The 16169-nt window shown below is 33.2% G+C and overlaps 1 protein-coding gene across 1 annotated transcript; it reads left to right on the forward strand.

Moving 5' to 3' along the window:
• Positions 1-561: 561 nt before the first annotated feature.
• Positions 562-15823, forward strand: Smp_124520 (hypothetical protein; the record flags this gene model as incomplete). The annotated part of the gene is made up of 2 exons (XM_018790725.1): positions 562-1774; positions 15597-15823. 2 exons carry the CDS (start codon positions 562-564, stop codon positions 15821-15823), a joined length of 1440 nt encoding a protein of 479 aa, XP_018645967.1.
• Positions 15824-16169: the final 346 nt, after the last annotated feature.

The raw sequence follows: 16169 nt of genomic DNA on the forward strand, positions 1-16169 counted from the left end.
TTGGAAATACTACTACGACGACGACTACCACTACAACTACTACTGATAATAATAATACTGGTAGTGCTACGACTGTTATTAATATCATTGATTTTAATTTTTTATTATTTTAATCATTCATCTCATTGTTATCTCATTAGTTTCTTTGAGTGGTTTAACAATTATCTACCATCATCACATTCACTCATTTCCCCTTTTTTTTATTTCGTGGAGTTAATATCACTAACATTCTCAGCACTGACGTCCTCCTCGTTACCATCACTGTCATGGATATTCTGCATATTGTTTAGTGCCTTAGGTGTATTGTTTTGGAAATCAGTATGTTACGTCAGCACACGATTATATCATCAGAAGGATATAATTCTATTCTTCGGAAACAGTATTAATGGTATTGGTAATTATAGAATTTACAGTAAAATAAATGTCATACTACTTACATTGTACACTGATTCAATCATTCTCATACATAAACTTATCAATGGATCGAATTTCAGCGATACATTGAAGAGTGTAATTGAAACATCAAAAAGACTTATACAACGTAGACATTTAAGTCATGGGATGAGTACATTATTCACTATTTACTTTGGATTATTAATTTATGTAGAACTATGTGGATTTAATTATGCTGAAAGTAAGCCGATTTCAAGTGGGAATGAACGTAGATATGGTAATTTAGATCTACATCCGACTAAATCATCAACACAACAAAGGACACCAAAAGTGGTTATGCCACCATATGACCTTGGATTTAAAGGTCAAAAAACAGACGAACAGAACAAAGTAAAATTATATCCGCTGTCATCATCACCATTAACGTATTCTTCATTTTTGAGTGATTATAATGATAATTTCGATCAAATGAAAGGTTTTCAGTCAGATGAAACATATGTACGAGATTCTCAAACACAGCAGCAAAGAAAACAACACTATCAGAGAGTAGGTCGTGATAATTTTAACTCACAAGAGGAAACTGACAATGATGACGATAATGATAATGTCGAATTTTTCAATACACGGTTGATGTATGGTTCGAAGTTGTCTCAATCTAACCATATTAATAAGAATAATGTCAGGTCATACGGTGAATCTCCATCGGTACCATCATCCATACCATCTTTAACAGAGAGAGAGACGAATGAACGACTTGATTATAGAAGAGTAAATCTTGCACCTTCTAAATCAATAATACAAAAACAGACATCATTTTCACCTTATAATCCGTATACAAGAATGAATAATTATCAAGAATCACTTTACATACCTGAGCAACAAACTATGTATGAAATGAGTACTCAACAGTACCCACCTCAACAAGAGAAGAAATGGACCAGAAAAGATTATACTAATAATCAAAAACCATTTCAACATAATGAATTATATGGTAGCTATACGGCTCATATGAATCGTGAAAATCCGTCTAGTTGGTTTCCTATTCCCAATTATCAGAGCAATAATAATAATCCATTAGACAACAGACCAGTGTATTCACAACAATCAGAAATACCTCACCAACACCAACCATCTGCAAGTTTAAATAGTTACTCGTATTATGGTAATTCAAACCAAAATACTGACAGTAATAATGACAATAATAAACGTAATCCATTATCATATTTTCCTGAGATTTCTGATATTCAATTATCTCATTTAATTTATCAATACCAAATGGAATTATTACGTAGACAAACTGGACGTTTACCCGATACTGATTATCAAATGGAGCATAATTACTATAGCCAACCAGTTGAATCATCTTCACATCATTTACCTAGTAAGTTTATTACGTTTTGAAACAAAATTCTTTTAGACGTTTATGGTTGGTATGTAAAATAAAGCATAATTGGTTGCAGAGGTTAACTGGAGATATAATGAATTTTAGCGAAAAGTTTTTATCTTATAGGCTATATCGTGAAGTGATTTTAGTTACACAACCATTAAAAACTAAGAAGCATTTATTAGCTGTTTCGTTCTGGTGTGGGATTTCGTAAAAAAGAGGATCTGTGATGTCACCGAGGTCAAACCCAGGACTGCTAGATCTCCCGAAGGGTGCTTAACCCTTGGTACACTAAGCCAATACCCGAATGTATACACTCATAAATTTTATTAATTTGCAGTATTTTACAGCTATCATGTAATCCTGTTGATTGGTAACTGTCTCACACCCAATATGGTTGAAGTTCACGGATTGAAAACTCCGGCTAGAGCTCCTGGAAATAACTTTTGAAATTAGTCATTAACTAGTGTATGTTTATGATTATTCTAAGAAATCTAAAGGTTAATCTGCTGCCGTGAGATATGAAGGTCCTGGGTTTTATCCATGATATGTTTGTGGATGAGGACTCTCGAAGAGTTCTATACTGTGACCTTTCAACTGTCCAGTGTCTCATGGCTTCCATCAGTTATCTAAATAAGGTCAGTTTGTGATGTCTCCTATAAAATTCACTCATCTCTATGGAACCCCTTCCTTAATACTTCTTATCTTTGCTCAGGATTCCTCCTTAATAAATTTCACATTCACGATCATACAATTTCTATATAATCCCAAACTAAAAAGCAAACCTTTAATTGAACTACCTTTCTCAAAACACGGGACTTAAAAATGACAGTTGCAGCTTTGGTAAATTACACATTAAGAGTATAGTTACAGTTAACTCTTGTACAGTAAATCAAATAAAGACGTAAATGCAGTGGAAAGCTATGGTTGTAAAACCTTTTAACTTAAGTCCACCCAATAAAAATATCAATAATAATAACAACAATAGTGATTTTAGTCAGAGATGGATGGCAGTCAGCAGTGGAATCCAAGACATGCATTCCGTCCCATTTGGGACTCGTCAACCGGATACACCAAGGTCCTAGAGTTGATGGTCACTCTGGAACAAGGAACCAGTACTGTTCGCTTAAAACACTATTACATAATCCACTTAGCTACTGAGTCCAGATAGTCACTGGGTTGTGTAGTGGGGTGAATTTTAACATTAATTCATATATATTGGTTGTTCTGATTTTCTAGTTGATGTTTAGAACCGCAATTGATAAGACTCTTTCGAAATATGTGGATACTGTGTGAATTGCCTTGACATTTCCTTAAGTTACAAACATTATAAGCAGAATTGGGACGGTGGCTAGCATGCAATCCTTACAGGATGCATAAATGCCAAAAGGGACTGATCGATTACAGTCTGAAACATAATCGGGAAAATTCAAACAACCGGTATATATGGATTAAAGTAGCAATAATAATGATAATAATATTAGTAGTAGTATTGATAGTGATATTTCTATCACTTTTAGGCCCATTCGTCACAGTGAGTGATCATCATTAGGTTAACTTAAATACTAAACGAACTACATTTTTCTTTATGATTCCTGTTCTATCTCTTAACAAAGACTTGCATTTAGAATATTTGCATTCCAGGCTTATGCTTAGCGATTTTATGTTAAACTAGTTTACTTTACCAGCTTCAAACATATGTAACATGTTTAAAAAAAACTGAACTATTCTGTACCAAATAATTTAGGAACGGAACTCTGACTGTCTGAACTATATGGGGCTCGTCTGATTAATCTGTGTCAAAGGGTTGACAAGTCATCAGCTATTCTTAACGTTATCAATTGGTGGAGGAAATCTCGTGTTTCAAAAGACCCTTTTTATTGCCTTGACAGAATTTTATGATGCTTCGAAATTCGCGTATGCATTTCTATCATTATTAGAAAATCATTGAATTATTTCGTTGTTCATATTTTTAGCTGAGATTCGGTCAGTCATTGTTGGCATATGTGTATCCTGTACAGAATAACTCGATATAAGGATTTTGTCACAAGGTTTTATAGAATAGACGGATTATATCTAGTATTGGAATCAAGGATATGCATTTTGTTCCTTACGATAGAATGTTTTAATTATCATACCTGTTACACAAATGAGTGATTATCTGAATTTAGCAGCTCAAAAGATAAGGGATTGACCGTTTTAACGGAAAGGTATTAAGTTTGATTCTTCATGAGGACATCAAGGCTGGAACTTAAGTACATCCAACTGCGGAGTCTTGAATAGCGTGAGTGTTTGGTTCTGTGGCTAATCACAGCCGGTTCGTTCTGCAAAACTTAACTGACTTTGAAAAATATTGAATTTAAATAACAGATCTAAAGACAGGTTAACCGATAATGGAAAAGCCAACTTCATTAAAGAAGATACTGATTTTAACCTCTTGGAATAATGTTGACTCATCAATGTATAAAGCTATAAAATAGTATTTTCGCGTACCTATGACAGTTTTCTAATGTATAGTCTAATACTAACTTAATGTACATCTATAAATTAATTTTCAAGCTAGAAATCCATATTTTGTCATTAAAAAAGAAATTATATTTGTAAAAATCTCGATTGGATTAAAAGTGAATTGATTCTCTCACTTAGCAGTCTGGTTCAAGCTTCTTCAAAGGGAGATAATAAAACGTTAAAGTCATCATATGTAGATGAATGGTTATTTTATATGTTCTTATCAGTTAATTTGTCTGGATGTATGGTGAACAACCAGGTCATTTAGCACAACAACTTAAACTTATATTTGCTCGTTTCTTCATTCTCATTCGATTCATGCTGTGACAAGTTTACTAGATAGTATTTATCGCCTTTTCTAATTTTATCAACGACCGCAACCTGACGCCACATGAAGTCCGTGAAATTTTCTGATATTAAATTCGCACATACTTCTTATATCCGCTTTTCATACCAAATCACACATGAACACTACAACAAATTCTATATTCAACCATGTTAATGTGATTTTACGACCTATTTAGTACAGTTTGTGAATTATATTTTTATTTTCGATAATTTTTAATGTTGAATTATTTCTCTTTAAAGAGGCTTGAAACAGACTGCTAAATGAAACATTCTGTTTACTTGAAGTTGAGTCGCTGAAAGTTGTAACCAATATAATTTTATTCTATTAGTGTCTTACATTAACTAGACGTCCAACTACTGTAAAACCATTCGTTAGAATTCAAACGAAGTTCTAAATTTTCTTTTGGTGAACAATACATTACTTCAATGTTTTCTAATATAACAACTAGTTGCAGGATATTTAGTAATACAATGTTCAATTTTATAATCAATTTCATAATTAATTTGATCACGATATAAAGCTCTAACTGCATGTCTTTAAGCAGACGAGATTTAAGTACTTCATGAAACATCATGGAACTGATAGTTTACTGGTTATAACGCTTAGATTTCGACCATCAGATTAAAAGCTCAAAACCCCGCCTCACCTACTTTCGTTGTAGGTAGACCGATAGTTTCATTTATCAGTCAGTCAATCACAGCGTAGAACTTCATACCTACGTACATCGGTTCGAGTTGCCATACCACATTAGCACAGACATGCAGTTGTCGATTGAAATCCCATAGTGGTAGAAGTAGCAAGAGTATAAGCATTAATGTGAAAGATTAGGGTTTGAAGATGTTATTGAAGGAGTATAATCCAGTGAAATAAATTTGGAGAGAGAAAAAGATAGAGACATGGGGAATTCAGAAGATTAGAAGTCGGGTGAACACAAAGAGTGGATGCACCTTCGCCATTGCAAACGATTTTGAGCCATGTCATTCAAGGTCTCTAACCATTGGATGCTATCATCTCGCGAATCCCAACCAGGTAGTTTACACCTACCAACATGACACAGTCCACCTGTCAGCGACTTCATGGATTTGTTCCACGTTTCGGTTTGGCCGCCCCTAGCTTTCTTCCAACCTACTTCTACACCATTAAACATTGTACGTCGGGGCAGTCGGTGGTTGGGCATAGGTAACACGTTTCACTACTTCATCAATTGATTTGCCATCCTTACCTAGTACCCGTTTCCTAACAACTGCATTACTTACACGGTGGTCCCAGGATATGCAAGCAATGCTTCGGAGACACCTATAATTGAACACCAGTAGCCTACGAATATCCTCTACTCTTACCGGCCATGTTTCACTGCCATAAAGTAGGACGGAACGAACTGCTGCACAGTAAACCCGTCCTTTGGTTGCTAGACGGATATCTCGCCTTCGCGATAAATGACGCAAGTTGGTGAAAGCTAGTCGAGCCTTCTTTATCCGTTCTGAGATTTCGTCACACACCAGACCACAAGGGCTGATGAGACTCCCAAGATAAGTGAAGCTGTCAACACGCTCAACTACTTCACTCCCTATCATTAGTTCAGGTGTCGATGCGACCCAATCCTGAAGTAACATTTTGCACTTCGAGGGAGAGAATCGCATCCCGAACATGCCTGCATTGTCGCTTATAGTGGTCAGAAGACTCTGCATTTTGTCAGCGTCTCCACCGAATAAAACTATGTCGTCGGCGTATACTAAGTCAACAAGTGAGCCTCCCGGTAAAAGTTCAACTTCAGGAGATTGAGATGATGAAAGGGATATCTCTAAAGGCGTGTCAACGACAAAGTTAAACAAGAATGGCGAGAGTGGACAGCCCTGATGAACACCACTTCAGGTAATCCATTCTGATGACAGTTCGCCATATGCTCTAACTCGACCAGCTGTGTTCGAATAGAGAGCTTTTATGAGGTTAATGTACTTCTTCGGTACTTCTTCCAGTGACAAACACTGCCATAGAAACTCTCGATCAACGGAATCAAATGCCGCCTTCAGGTAAAAAAATACTTCTATTGTGGGACGTCTGAATGTGTGTCTATGCTCTAAGACCTGACGTAGAGTGAATATCTGGTTTATACAACCACGTCCAGGTCGAAAACCAGCCTGGTTTTCTGTAGTCTGCTCTTCATGAGCTTTGGTTAGGCGTCCAAGTATTATTGAAGCTAATATTTTAGACACTATATTAGTCAAACTGATCCCTCTATGATTGTTACAAGAGGACTTTTGTCCTTTCTTATAGACTGGCACAATCAGTGATTGGGACTAGTCAGATGGAATTACGTCCAGTTCCCAGATTCTACCTAAGACCTCCATCAATTTTGCTGCTCGTGTTTGACCACCATCCTTAAAAATCTCAAGAGTAAACCTATCAGGGCCTGCTGCTCTCCCTCGCTTCAGATTTCCTATAGCTTTTTCAACCTCGTAAAGAGTTGGAGGACTTACATCAACTTGCCATTTAGGACGACTGGGGATCGTGGGTAACTGAAGTGTGGCTGAAGGCCAGTTGAACTAATCCCTAAAGTGTTCTGCCCATCGATTCACTTGTATTTCCATACAAAGGATCTAATTCCGAGACAGTTTCTTGAAGCTTTACTTTGTAAATAGTTTTTGTTAGCTTGTCTCAAAGTACAATGTATTTTTTACAAAATAATTTCTGGTAAATTCATTTTGGAAAAATTTATATTTTTGCCATTGAATTTCGAAATAATGGTCAGAGATATTGGCAATGTTTGACTATTCAATAATTATGATGTATTTAACGTTTTGGGCCATTTATCCATCTATCTAGTGGGTGAGTAGTGAATATAGTGGTGTAATTTCACTAAGAATTCATTTCAAGCGTCTGTAGTTTTCCGCAACTAAATCCTATAATCTTTTCAATATAGCGTAGCCCACTATGTGAAAATGGCCAACAGTGCAGGGTACATGATAATAAGTTTTGAATTACACCAGCCGACTAAATCCTGATGTTCCAATCAGAAACTTTAAAAGAAACCAATATAAATTGAACTAATCTGTTTTGTTAAAATACTAATAATGGTAATAAGTATTTTTCCGACTGAAATAAACCGACTGAACAGTCTACCAGTTCATTTGAAAATGATATATTGCTTGTCTACAATTTTTTTATTCATAAAGTTGAAACATAACAACATTCACTAAACACTGTGACCAGGAAGTCGAATATCGTAAAGTTATATATGCGTAACATTTGTGTTTAAAAAAACGTTTCCTGTATTTTTTTTTTTACAAACATAACTCATTGTGTATCATTTACTCATTGATACAAATCAATAATAGAAAACTGAAACTAGTACTGAATAAAAAGTAATGCTTACTAGTAATAATAATAATAATAATAATAATAATTATTATTATTATTATAAAGGACTGTTTGGTGTCATTATGAAAAATAATGGGTTGAGTTTTTTGGAAATATATATTGGGTAAACACATGTTTCTAATTCTCATACTTTATAATCCCTAATCTAAACAGTAGTACAGATATTTATCAATATCATATTTGATGTGTGGGCGAGAATGATAATGATTGGTTGTCTGCTTAGTCAGACATGTAGATAGTCTGACGGTTGCAAGTGAGTTACATATTCCCCTATCCTTATTACTTATTATTACTGGTTGACTGTTCATTGTTGTTGGATTTTGTCGGGTGTTGGTGTGAAAATATATTTATTTTCTAGTCAGGCTAATCAGGTGTTCTTACTCTGAGTTGTGTTGAATTCCTGTACAATAGACATTGGAAGGGAATCTCGTGTAGATATTCGTTTAATGAAAATTAACGTCAAATTCGTGTAAACAAAGAAAACCTAGCTTTATCACAATGTTATTTCATAACCATTCATTGTTTGATAATTGAATTTTGAATACTTCCTTCGTTGACCTCACTGGTCTAAAAATAACCTTTCTCTTTGCTATGGGTAAATGTCCCGGTTAGGGGTAGAGTTGTGAATGTGCACTACTGAGGAATTTGATAATAGGATTGAATAACTTCACTTTAACTTGACGCTCACCAAATTTCGCACATGAGAAAGTTATCTGAGTAAAACTTTCAGTTTGATAACAAGTGTCTCAACGAAAATACATATTTTACACAATCTATGATAGTTTCAAGTGAAATATTTTTATATAATGAAAACAATTTAAAATAAACGACTTATAAAAGTTTATTTAAATGAGTAATATTGAATAGTTTTGACAAATTAATCATTAACATTACTGCCTAATGATTACACTTTCATAGATTGTATGTTTGTGTGCGTATGTTTGTAAAAGTAATAATGCACAGAGACTATTGACGTGAAAACAAACAGAATGTGTTCCAAATAATAAATATTAACGGATAATTATTTAACTTTTACATTGTTCACAATATCGATTGATCACAGTTGGAGTACATCATTAAAATCTGAAGCACACTTAGTCTACAACTCATCAGTTGTGCTTAGCATTGATATCAGCGGGAAACGAGGTCAGAAGTTTCAAATCTAACAGCAAGAGTTTAGTCTGTAGCTCGTTGTGTTGGAAGTCGCAATTATAATGTTTATGACCAGTCTTTTTTTCCGATTAAACTTTACAGACTAATAAATGAAGCTGGCAATTATCATTTGATATTGATTAGATGATAGCTATGTTACTGGATAATCAATAATATTCGGACCAAACACCGAAGACCAACACATTTAAATCGATATATTGATTTTAACTCGGCACATCCATTCAGTGCGAAAATTTCCCTATTCCTATTCAAAAGAGCGACGAAGATTATTATCTCCAAAGGCAGGCTGAAACAAAAATATAATATAATAAACATTCTATGGTTTAACGATTTCTCTAAGAATATTATTAAAAACATATTAAAACAAATATATCCTTCTTTAAATAACATTTTTTTGTGAGATCTTGGATTGGCACTATGGTTTTACCTTACTGCCAAGGTACAACAGAAGAATTACAACGGATCTTAGAAAATTTCAGAAGTAAACCTTTCTGATAGACATCCAACACTTTCGGAGATGCTTTAGTTAAGATAAAAGATAAGATCCCGTTTACATCCATCCAAGATTGTGTCTAAATATTAGATGATTTCTATTGTGGTGTGTTCTACATTGGAGTCTTCACATGAGATCTCTCGTTCCAAAAAAACATGTAAGTTATACAAAAGACCTCCTAGTAATCCTATAGAGTTGGAGAATCTACAAGTTAAATAAAAAACAGCAGTACATGCTATTTTCGCAAATCATCAAATAAATATTAAAGATATCAAAATAATTCAGAATGGGTCTTTCAACCATAAACAGGAGAGTAGCCGAAGATTTGCATATAATGCTAAATCCCTCTGCCCTCAATAAGAAAGAAGGCCTGACCATTCATCCAAGCTGGATTGTTTATGCAAACAACCACATTTAACCTTATTCATTTTTTACACAATCTACACACACACTCAGTATACATTTTTCATACCCACCTTTTGACGCACAAATTAATACAATGACATGTCCTGCAAGTTCACCTTGACATATAATAAATTGATAATGACATCTTCTGACCTATTATGATTTGGCTTGAACAAAAAAATATTCTGCATTGTTTCCTTTATGCTATTTAAACCTATATTAATGTTATTTCGGTTATTTATTTGCTCTAAAGAATTGGCTTACATTAAGACACGAAACGTCAGAAGTACAGCTTTCTACTCACTGGGACATCACAGGAAATATATTTACTATTAACTTTCTACCCAGTGCTCCATATACTTGAAACTATCAAGTTCAGCTTTGGCATTGATGTTTTCTTTGATTGTTTTGTGAATTTAAGACAAGTACATTTTATACTAATTGATCACTAAGTAACTAATTTTATGTACTGTAATCTTTAATATTAATCAAATTCAATGTATAATGTTTACAATTTGGCCACTAAGGTGGATAAATTCATATTGTGGTGAGGTCTATTTGATATGACATTGTTTACTACTCAGTCGTAGATCAGTGATAACATCTTTCTCCTTGAAAGATTGGTTAGTCGCAGACTAAATGTCTTACAATTGACTTTCCATACTTAAAAATTGACACTATGGAGCATCATTACTATCAGGAACTTTCCCATATTTAGATATTTTGTGCCAATCAGTAGGAAACCTAGATCCGGGGATGGAGCGGAATCACAGAGAATTAGTAACGCTTAACATATTCTAAATTAATTAACTGCTTTATTGTTGTAAGCATTTATACGATGAATTCATTTTGATTTTACATTTTTATAAACATTCATGCAGTATATTTGAACTGTAGTTAATGATGAAATTTAAGCTGTCCATTACCCCTTATTTGGGACTTGTCAGCTGGATGTACCTGTATTCAAGTTTCGGCATTCACAATGAAACTTGAAGTCACCACCTATTGTTTCCACTAAGCTACTGGATAGAAATAGCCATCAACTTGTTTAGTGAGTGTGACTTGTATTCATAAATGAATATATTTTGTGGGTTCGAACTTCAATGTGGTTATCAACACTTAGATGAAGGTGCGTTCAGTTTGTGTCCTAAATATGTTGGAAAGAATATTCTTAATTCTACTGCTAGCCTCGATTCATTTATACTAAAACTTATAAATTTCGATGGTGTCGAGGGATAGATACAAATAAAAAGTAATTAAAGTCCAATAATCCATGTAGGTTTAAGTGTACGCTGACCGTTTTGTAGATGATCTACTCTCTTCTAGCATCTTCCATCGTATATCAGCGTAAAACCAGTAATATGGTAATTTAATTTACTTATAGAAAAAAGCGAGTAGTTTAATCGATACCTTTCTAGAGTTTTAGGCTAAAACAGTAGATTTGAGGCTTAATATGTAGTGGGTAATATGAAATAAGGAATTTTGAGGTAAACAAAGTATGTTTAGACCAAATATTATGCTACAATTTAGAGGACTCTGACTCTATTTGGAGGCTGATATGAAATTGAGAGCTTGCCATCTGGATTCATAAAATACATTTTAAGATAAGTATGTATTACTATGAAGGAGCACAGTGATTTTGAATATCTCAAGTTCTCTAAATGACTGGTTTATTATAAAAGTATTTTTGGCACCAATAATACTACTGGTATCACCACAACCTACAGTAGTATCGTTTTTCATTAGTTTAAATAAAATTTATTTACGTTTGCTATCAAATTATCATTGAATTAGGTGATGATATAAATCCGGTTACTTTACGTTCTCACTACATTATGAGCAGTATTTTGTTCGACAATGATTCTTTTTACTTCAATATTATTAGGTAACTCTTAGTGTGAAGAACCAATAATTGTCGCATTGTGAAGTTATGATTGCCCTGTTAACTTAATCGTCTATTGATATGAACGAATGCAAATTTTACTCTTAAATGTATTTTTTTAAAAAAGAGTTATCTATGTAACTCTTAAAAATAAATACGTTTAATAGCCTATAACATAGAATGACGTGAGTGACGAAACTAGTGAGTGATCAATGGTATGTAAGCATGTCAGTTGTAAGTCAATTACTGACAATCGTGCAATATTGCAATTAACTGGAGTTAGACATGTAAGTCACTGAATTCCAACTCAGTTTTGTGAAGGCTAGATGTTCACTGCAAGGCATAAATGTCCGGAACTTTGTTTCTGATGAGCTTGTGAATTCCGCACTTCTGAGATGTCCCATACTGGACGAAGCTATTATCCGGTGCTCTTTTGTGTGCAGTGGTTGCTTAGGTAGTTATTTCGTTAAGTAAGTTATAGGATTCAATAAGCTCATACATTTATACGGAGGATAACTTTACGATAATTTTCATACATCAACAGAATGATTTTTTTCAACTTTTACTAATACATAGTATGAGAAATTTAGTTACTTTCAAATTGCATTTATAAATTTATATTATTCACTGACCTACCGAGATTATTTTTTTTTCAAAGTATTTTGATTACTACAAAGATTTTATGTTTAACGTATGAAAAAGTTATTTTCATTTTTTTTGCGAAGTTTCGTTCTCTGAGCTGAACGCTTTGGTTGTGGAGCTTACATTGTTCTTATGACAACCAGCATCATTAAAAAATTCAAGTACAAGTAAAGTAGTCGCATTTATCGACTGAATACTCAGTTTGTCCTGTTGACCTTGATCTTGACTGGTTATTTTTAAGGTCAACAGGATAAGCTGAGAATCATCAGTCGATAAATGAGAATACTTTACTTCTACCTGGAAGTTTTACTGATGCTGGTGTTCAGAAGAATAACGTAAGCTCCACAACCATAACTTATCAATAGTAACTGAACACCTTGAATTGAATAATGGGATAATTTTTGAAACGAAATCAAGTAAATTTACTGTTTATTTTTTGGTTGTTACAATAGTTTATGAATGTTTTATTTCGTTAGATTCTCTCTTGTTTTACAACTGCTTGATCTCGCATGTTTTATCCAGTCATTAAAATTATTCAGTTGAAATTCTATATTTTATATTTGTACCTATGCAATACATTGAAAATATCATGCAGCGTAACTGTCTTCCATTTTGACATACTTGATCTTATATGTCATTTCTCGAATTAACAGTGAAATATATGGTATGACAAATACAGCCAACAAATTAAACCAACCTCTACACAACTCTTTCAACAAAACTGTAGTAGTTAACTCACTGATGATTTACTTCAAGATATTCTTAAAATTTTAATGAGTAGTTGTGAATGATGAAATTCAGGTGTATTGAGGGTGAAACATTTTCCATCAGTAGCACCTCATGATTGTCTCGTTTTCTCGTAAACTGATCACAGTTGGAGTTGTACAACTTGACACTGACCCGGTGATTTTAAAGGTTAATGGTTCACTACAAATTCAGAATATCCCTGGCAGAGCTATCGGTGTTCATTACTTGGGAATCCTATACTAGGACGAAACATCTGTCCAGTGCTCAACTGAAACCTATCTGTGAATAATACGAAGAAATAATAATTTATCTACACAAATTGTCGCAAATAAATTGTGTAAAGTAGATGGAAGAATTATTTAATATGTGTTGGCTACTGATTAGTTAAATTAAAATAGAAAATTGACTATCAGGCTTCATACCTTTTCGTATACCAACTATAAATAATTATGAATTGAATAAATTCATATGTATGAGTATATCAAGAATTTACATCAATAAAAATTTATTATCACATAAATGAATAGATTACAACTACATTTTAAGGAATTTTTTTTAATGATTGGTAACAATTATTGTGCATGTATTTGTAGAGCATATCACATAATATAATAGATATATTTATATATTATTATTTACTATGATTATTGATTTGTGAACTATAACTGAATTAGTTTGCTAAATAAATTATGTTCATACATTTTTTCTGATGAGAAAGAGATACGAAATAATCAATAGTGATGGGAACATGTGTTTTTTGCGTGATGAACGACACTATAGCATAGTACATAAATAGACTACACTCAACGTGTATGTAAATGTATAAGAATCTATGCGAACGTTGATATATATATATATATATATATATATATATATATATATATATATATATATATATATATTTCAGGTTATATACGTACTTGTTTAGCTGGCGTACACACTAATAGGCACAAACATAAACAAAGATGTACACAAAGATGTACACACTCGAAACATATGAACATGATGAAGTAATAAAAAAGTGCTGTGAACAATAACTTGAAGAAAAATTCCAATTGTCACATTCATCATCGTTTACACATAACAAACGAGTCACATCAGCAATATCATTATTGTAGTAAATCTAAAGAATTTTACTTTCATTCATTTGTCATCATATCAATGCGTAATTTACAGGGCACGTGATGAGTGTGCAAGTAAATTCGCAGTTAACAGTACAATCAATTATAAACAAGACTCCGTAATCAAAATTTTTTAATTCAATTAATTGACATGATTTAAAATAATTGAATCGATAAAACACAAGGTGGTAGGGTAAGAAAGATATTCTGAAATTGTTAGATCGAAGTGTACTGGAGGGTTACACAAAAATTATACAGTACAAAATCGGACTCTTTCTATATATATGTGGATAGACAGATGTGTGGAAAGATAGATAAATAGATAGACAGGGGGCAATCTACATGATCACGTACGTGATATATGTTTAATGATAATTAGCGGTAGTCAACATAGTCAACATATGTCTACGGTCTTGGACTAAGTGATGCCATCTATGTGGGGATTTAAATTCTCATTTCAGCGTCATAGATAAACACATCATGACTAATGTATTGAAAACAATCCTGATTTTACGTAGGATTAGGTTCTTTACAATGGCTAGTGACTGAGGGGTAACCATTATCGTGTTCGTATAGTTCTTAGTGTCGGTCGACTATCAGCTAAAACGAAACCTTCTTCTCTTTAGAAAATATGCATTTTTGTTACTGGCATTAAACTACACTCAGAATAAAACATGTTAATTAATTGAAAGTTATAGAAATAAATCATTGTCTACGGTAATTAATTATTCATTTTCGAACAGTCAGTTAATGATCGGGCTTAATGAGACTTATTGAAATAGTACTGCGATGTGTGCCACTGATGTCAACAGATATAAGTAGTATGTACTATCAGTCGAAAATGAAATGCCCGGGGATAGAGGGTTAAGAAGATCGAAGAGAAGAGAACGAGGACAGAGAACGACTGGTGTGGAAATGAAGGAACAATCAAGTTTGAGACAATCGACTGACGTTTTGCAAATAAAGTATTTACTGTACGGTTCTTGAATTTTACTGAAAGATTCTGTAAATTTGTGTTAAAATACAATGGATTGTCCTCACTAAAAAGAAAAAATGTTTTATAAAATGATAATTTTATTTGATAATTGAATTGAACAAATAAATTCATTCCCTATTTACAGATTATTATCACTCACAAGATTATGGATTACACCTGTCCGGAGTAAAAAATCACGATAAAATTATCCGAAAATTCAATAATTTAGCTAATCAACGATTAATGACCGGTGTTGATGAATTTTTCGACGAACTGGATCATAATAGTACGTTAATTTTAATTAAGCGTTTAGCTTTTTTCTTACTTGTACTAACCAGTGGTAAACAACCGAAACAATTGATTTTATATTGAATTAGTGAGTTATTGCGTAGAACAAACTCATGTTTTCAATGTTTGTGATGTAAAAAGATGTATATTTAACGTTTGAATTGAATCTATGTACAGACATGGATTTAAGAAAGTGATTAATTCTAGCTTCAAATAAGTATGAGGAATTTGTGGAGATTGTTCAGTTTTGCATTTTACATCATGAACTAACCTTAGGAAGGAAACTGTAGTAAGTCAAGTCTTTTGATAAACGCTTAACGTTTGAGTGGTTAGTTCCGCATTTCTAGCTCGAAATTGTGACCAGTTCAGTTCAAGCATGTAGGATGTGAAGCAGTTGACTGCATTCTCAGATTTTTCCATAGGATTGCGA

The sequence above is a fragment of the Schistosoma mansoni genome (genome assembly GCF_000237925.1).
Source record: "Schistosoma mansoni, WGS project CABG00000000 data, supercontig 0037, strain Puerto Rico, whole genome shotgun sequence".
NCBI classification, from domain to species: domain Eukaryota; kingdom Metazoa; phylum Platyhelminthes; class Trematoda; order Strigeidida; family Schistosomatidae; genus Schistosoma; species Schistosoma mansoni.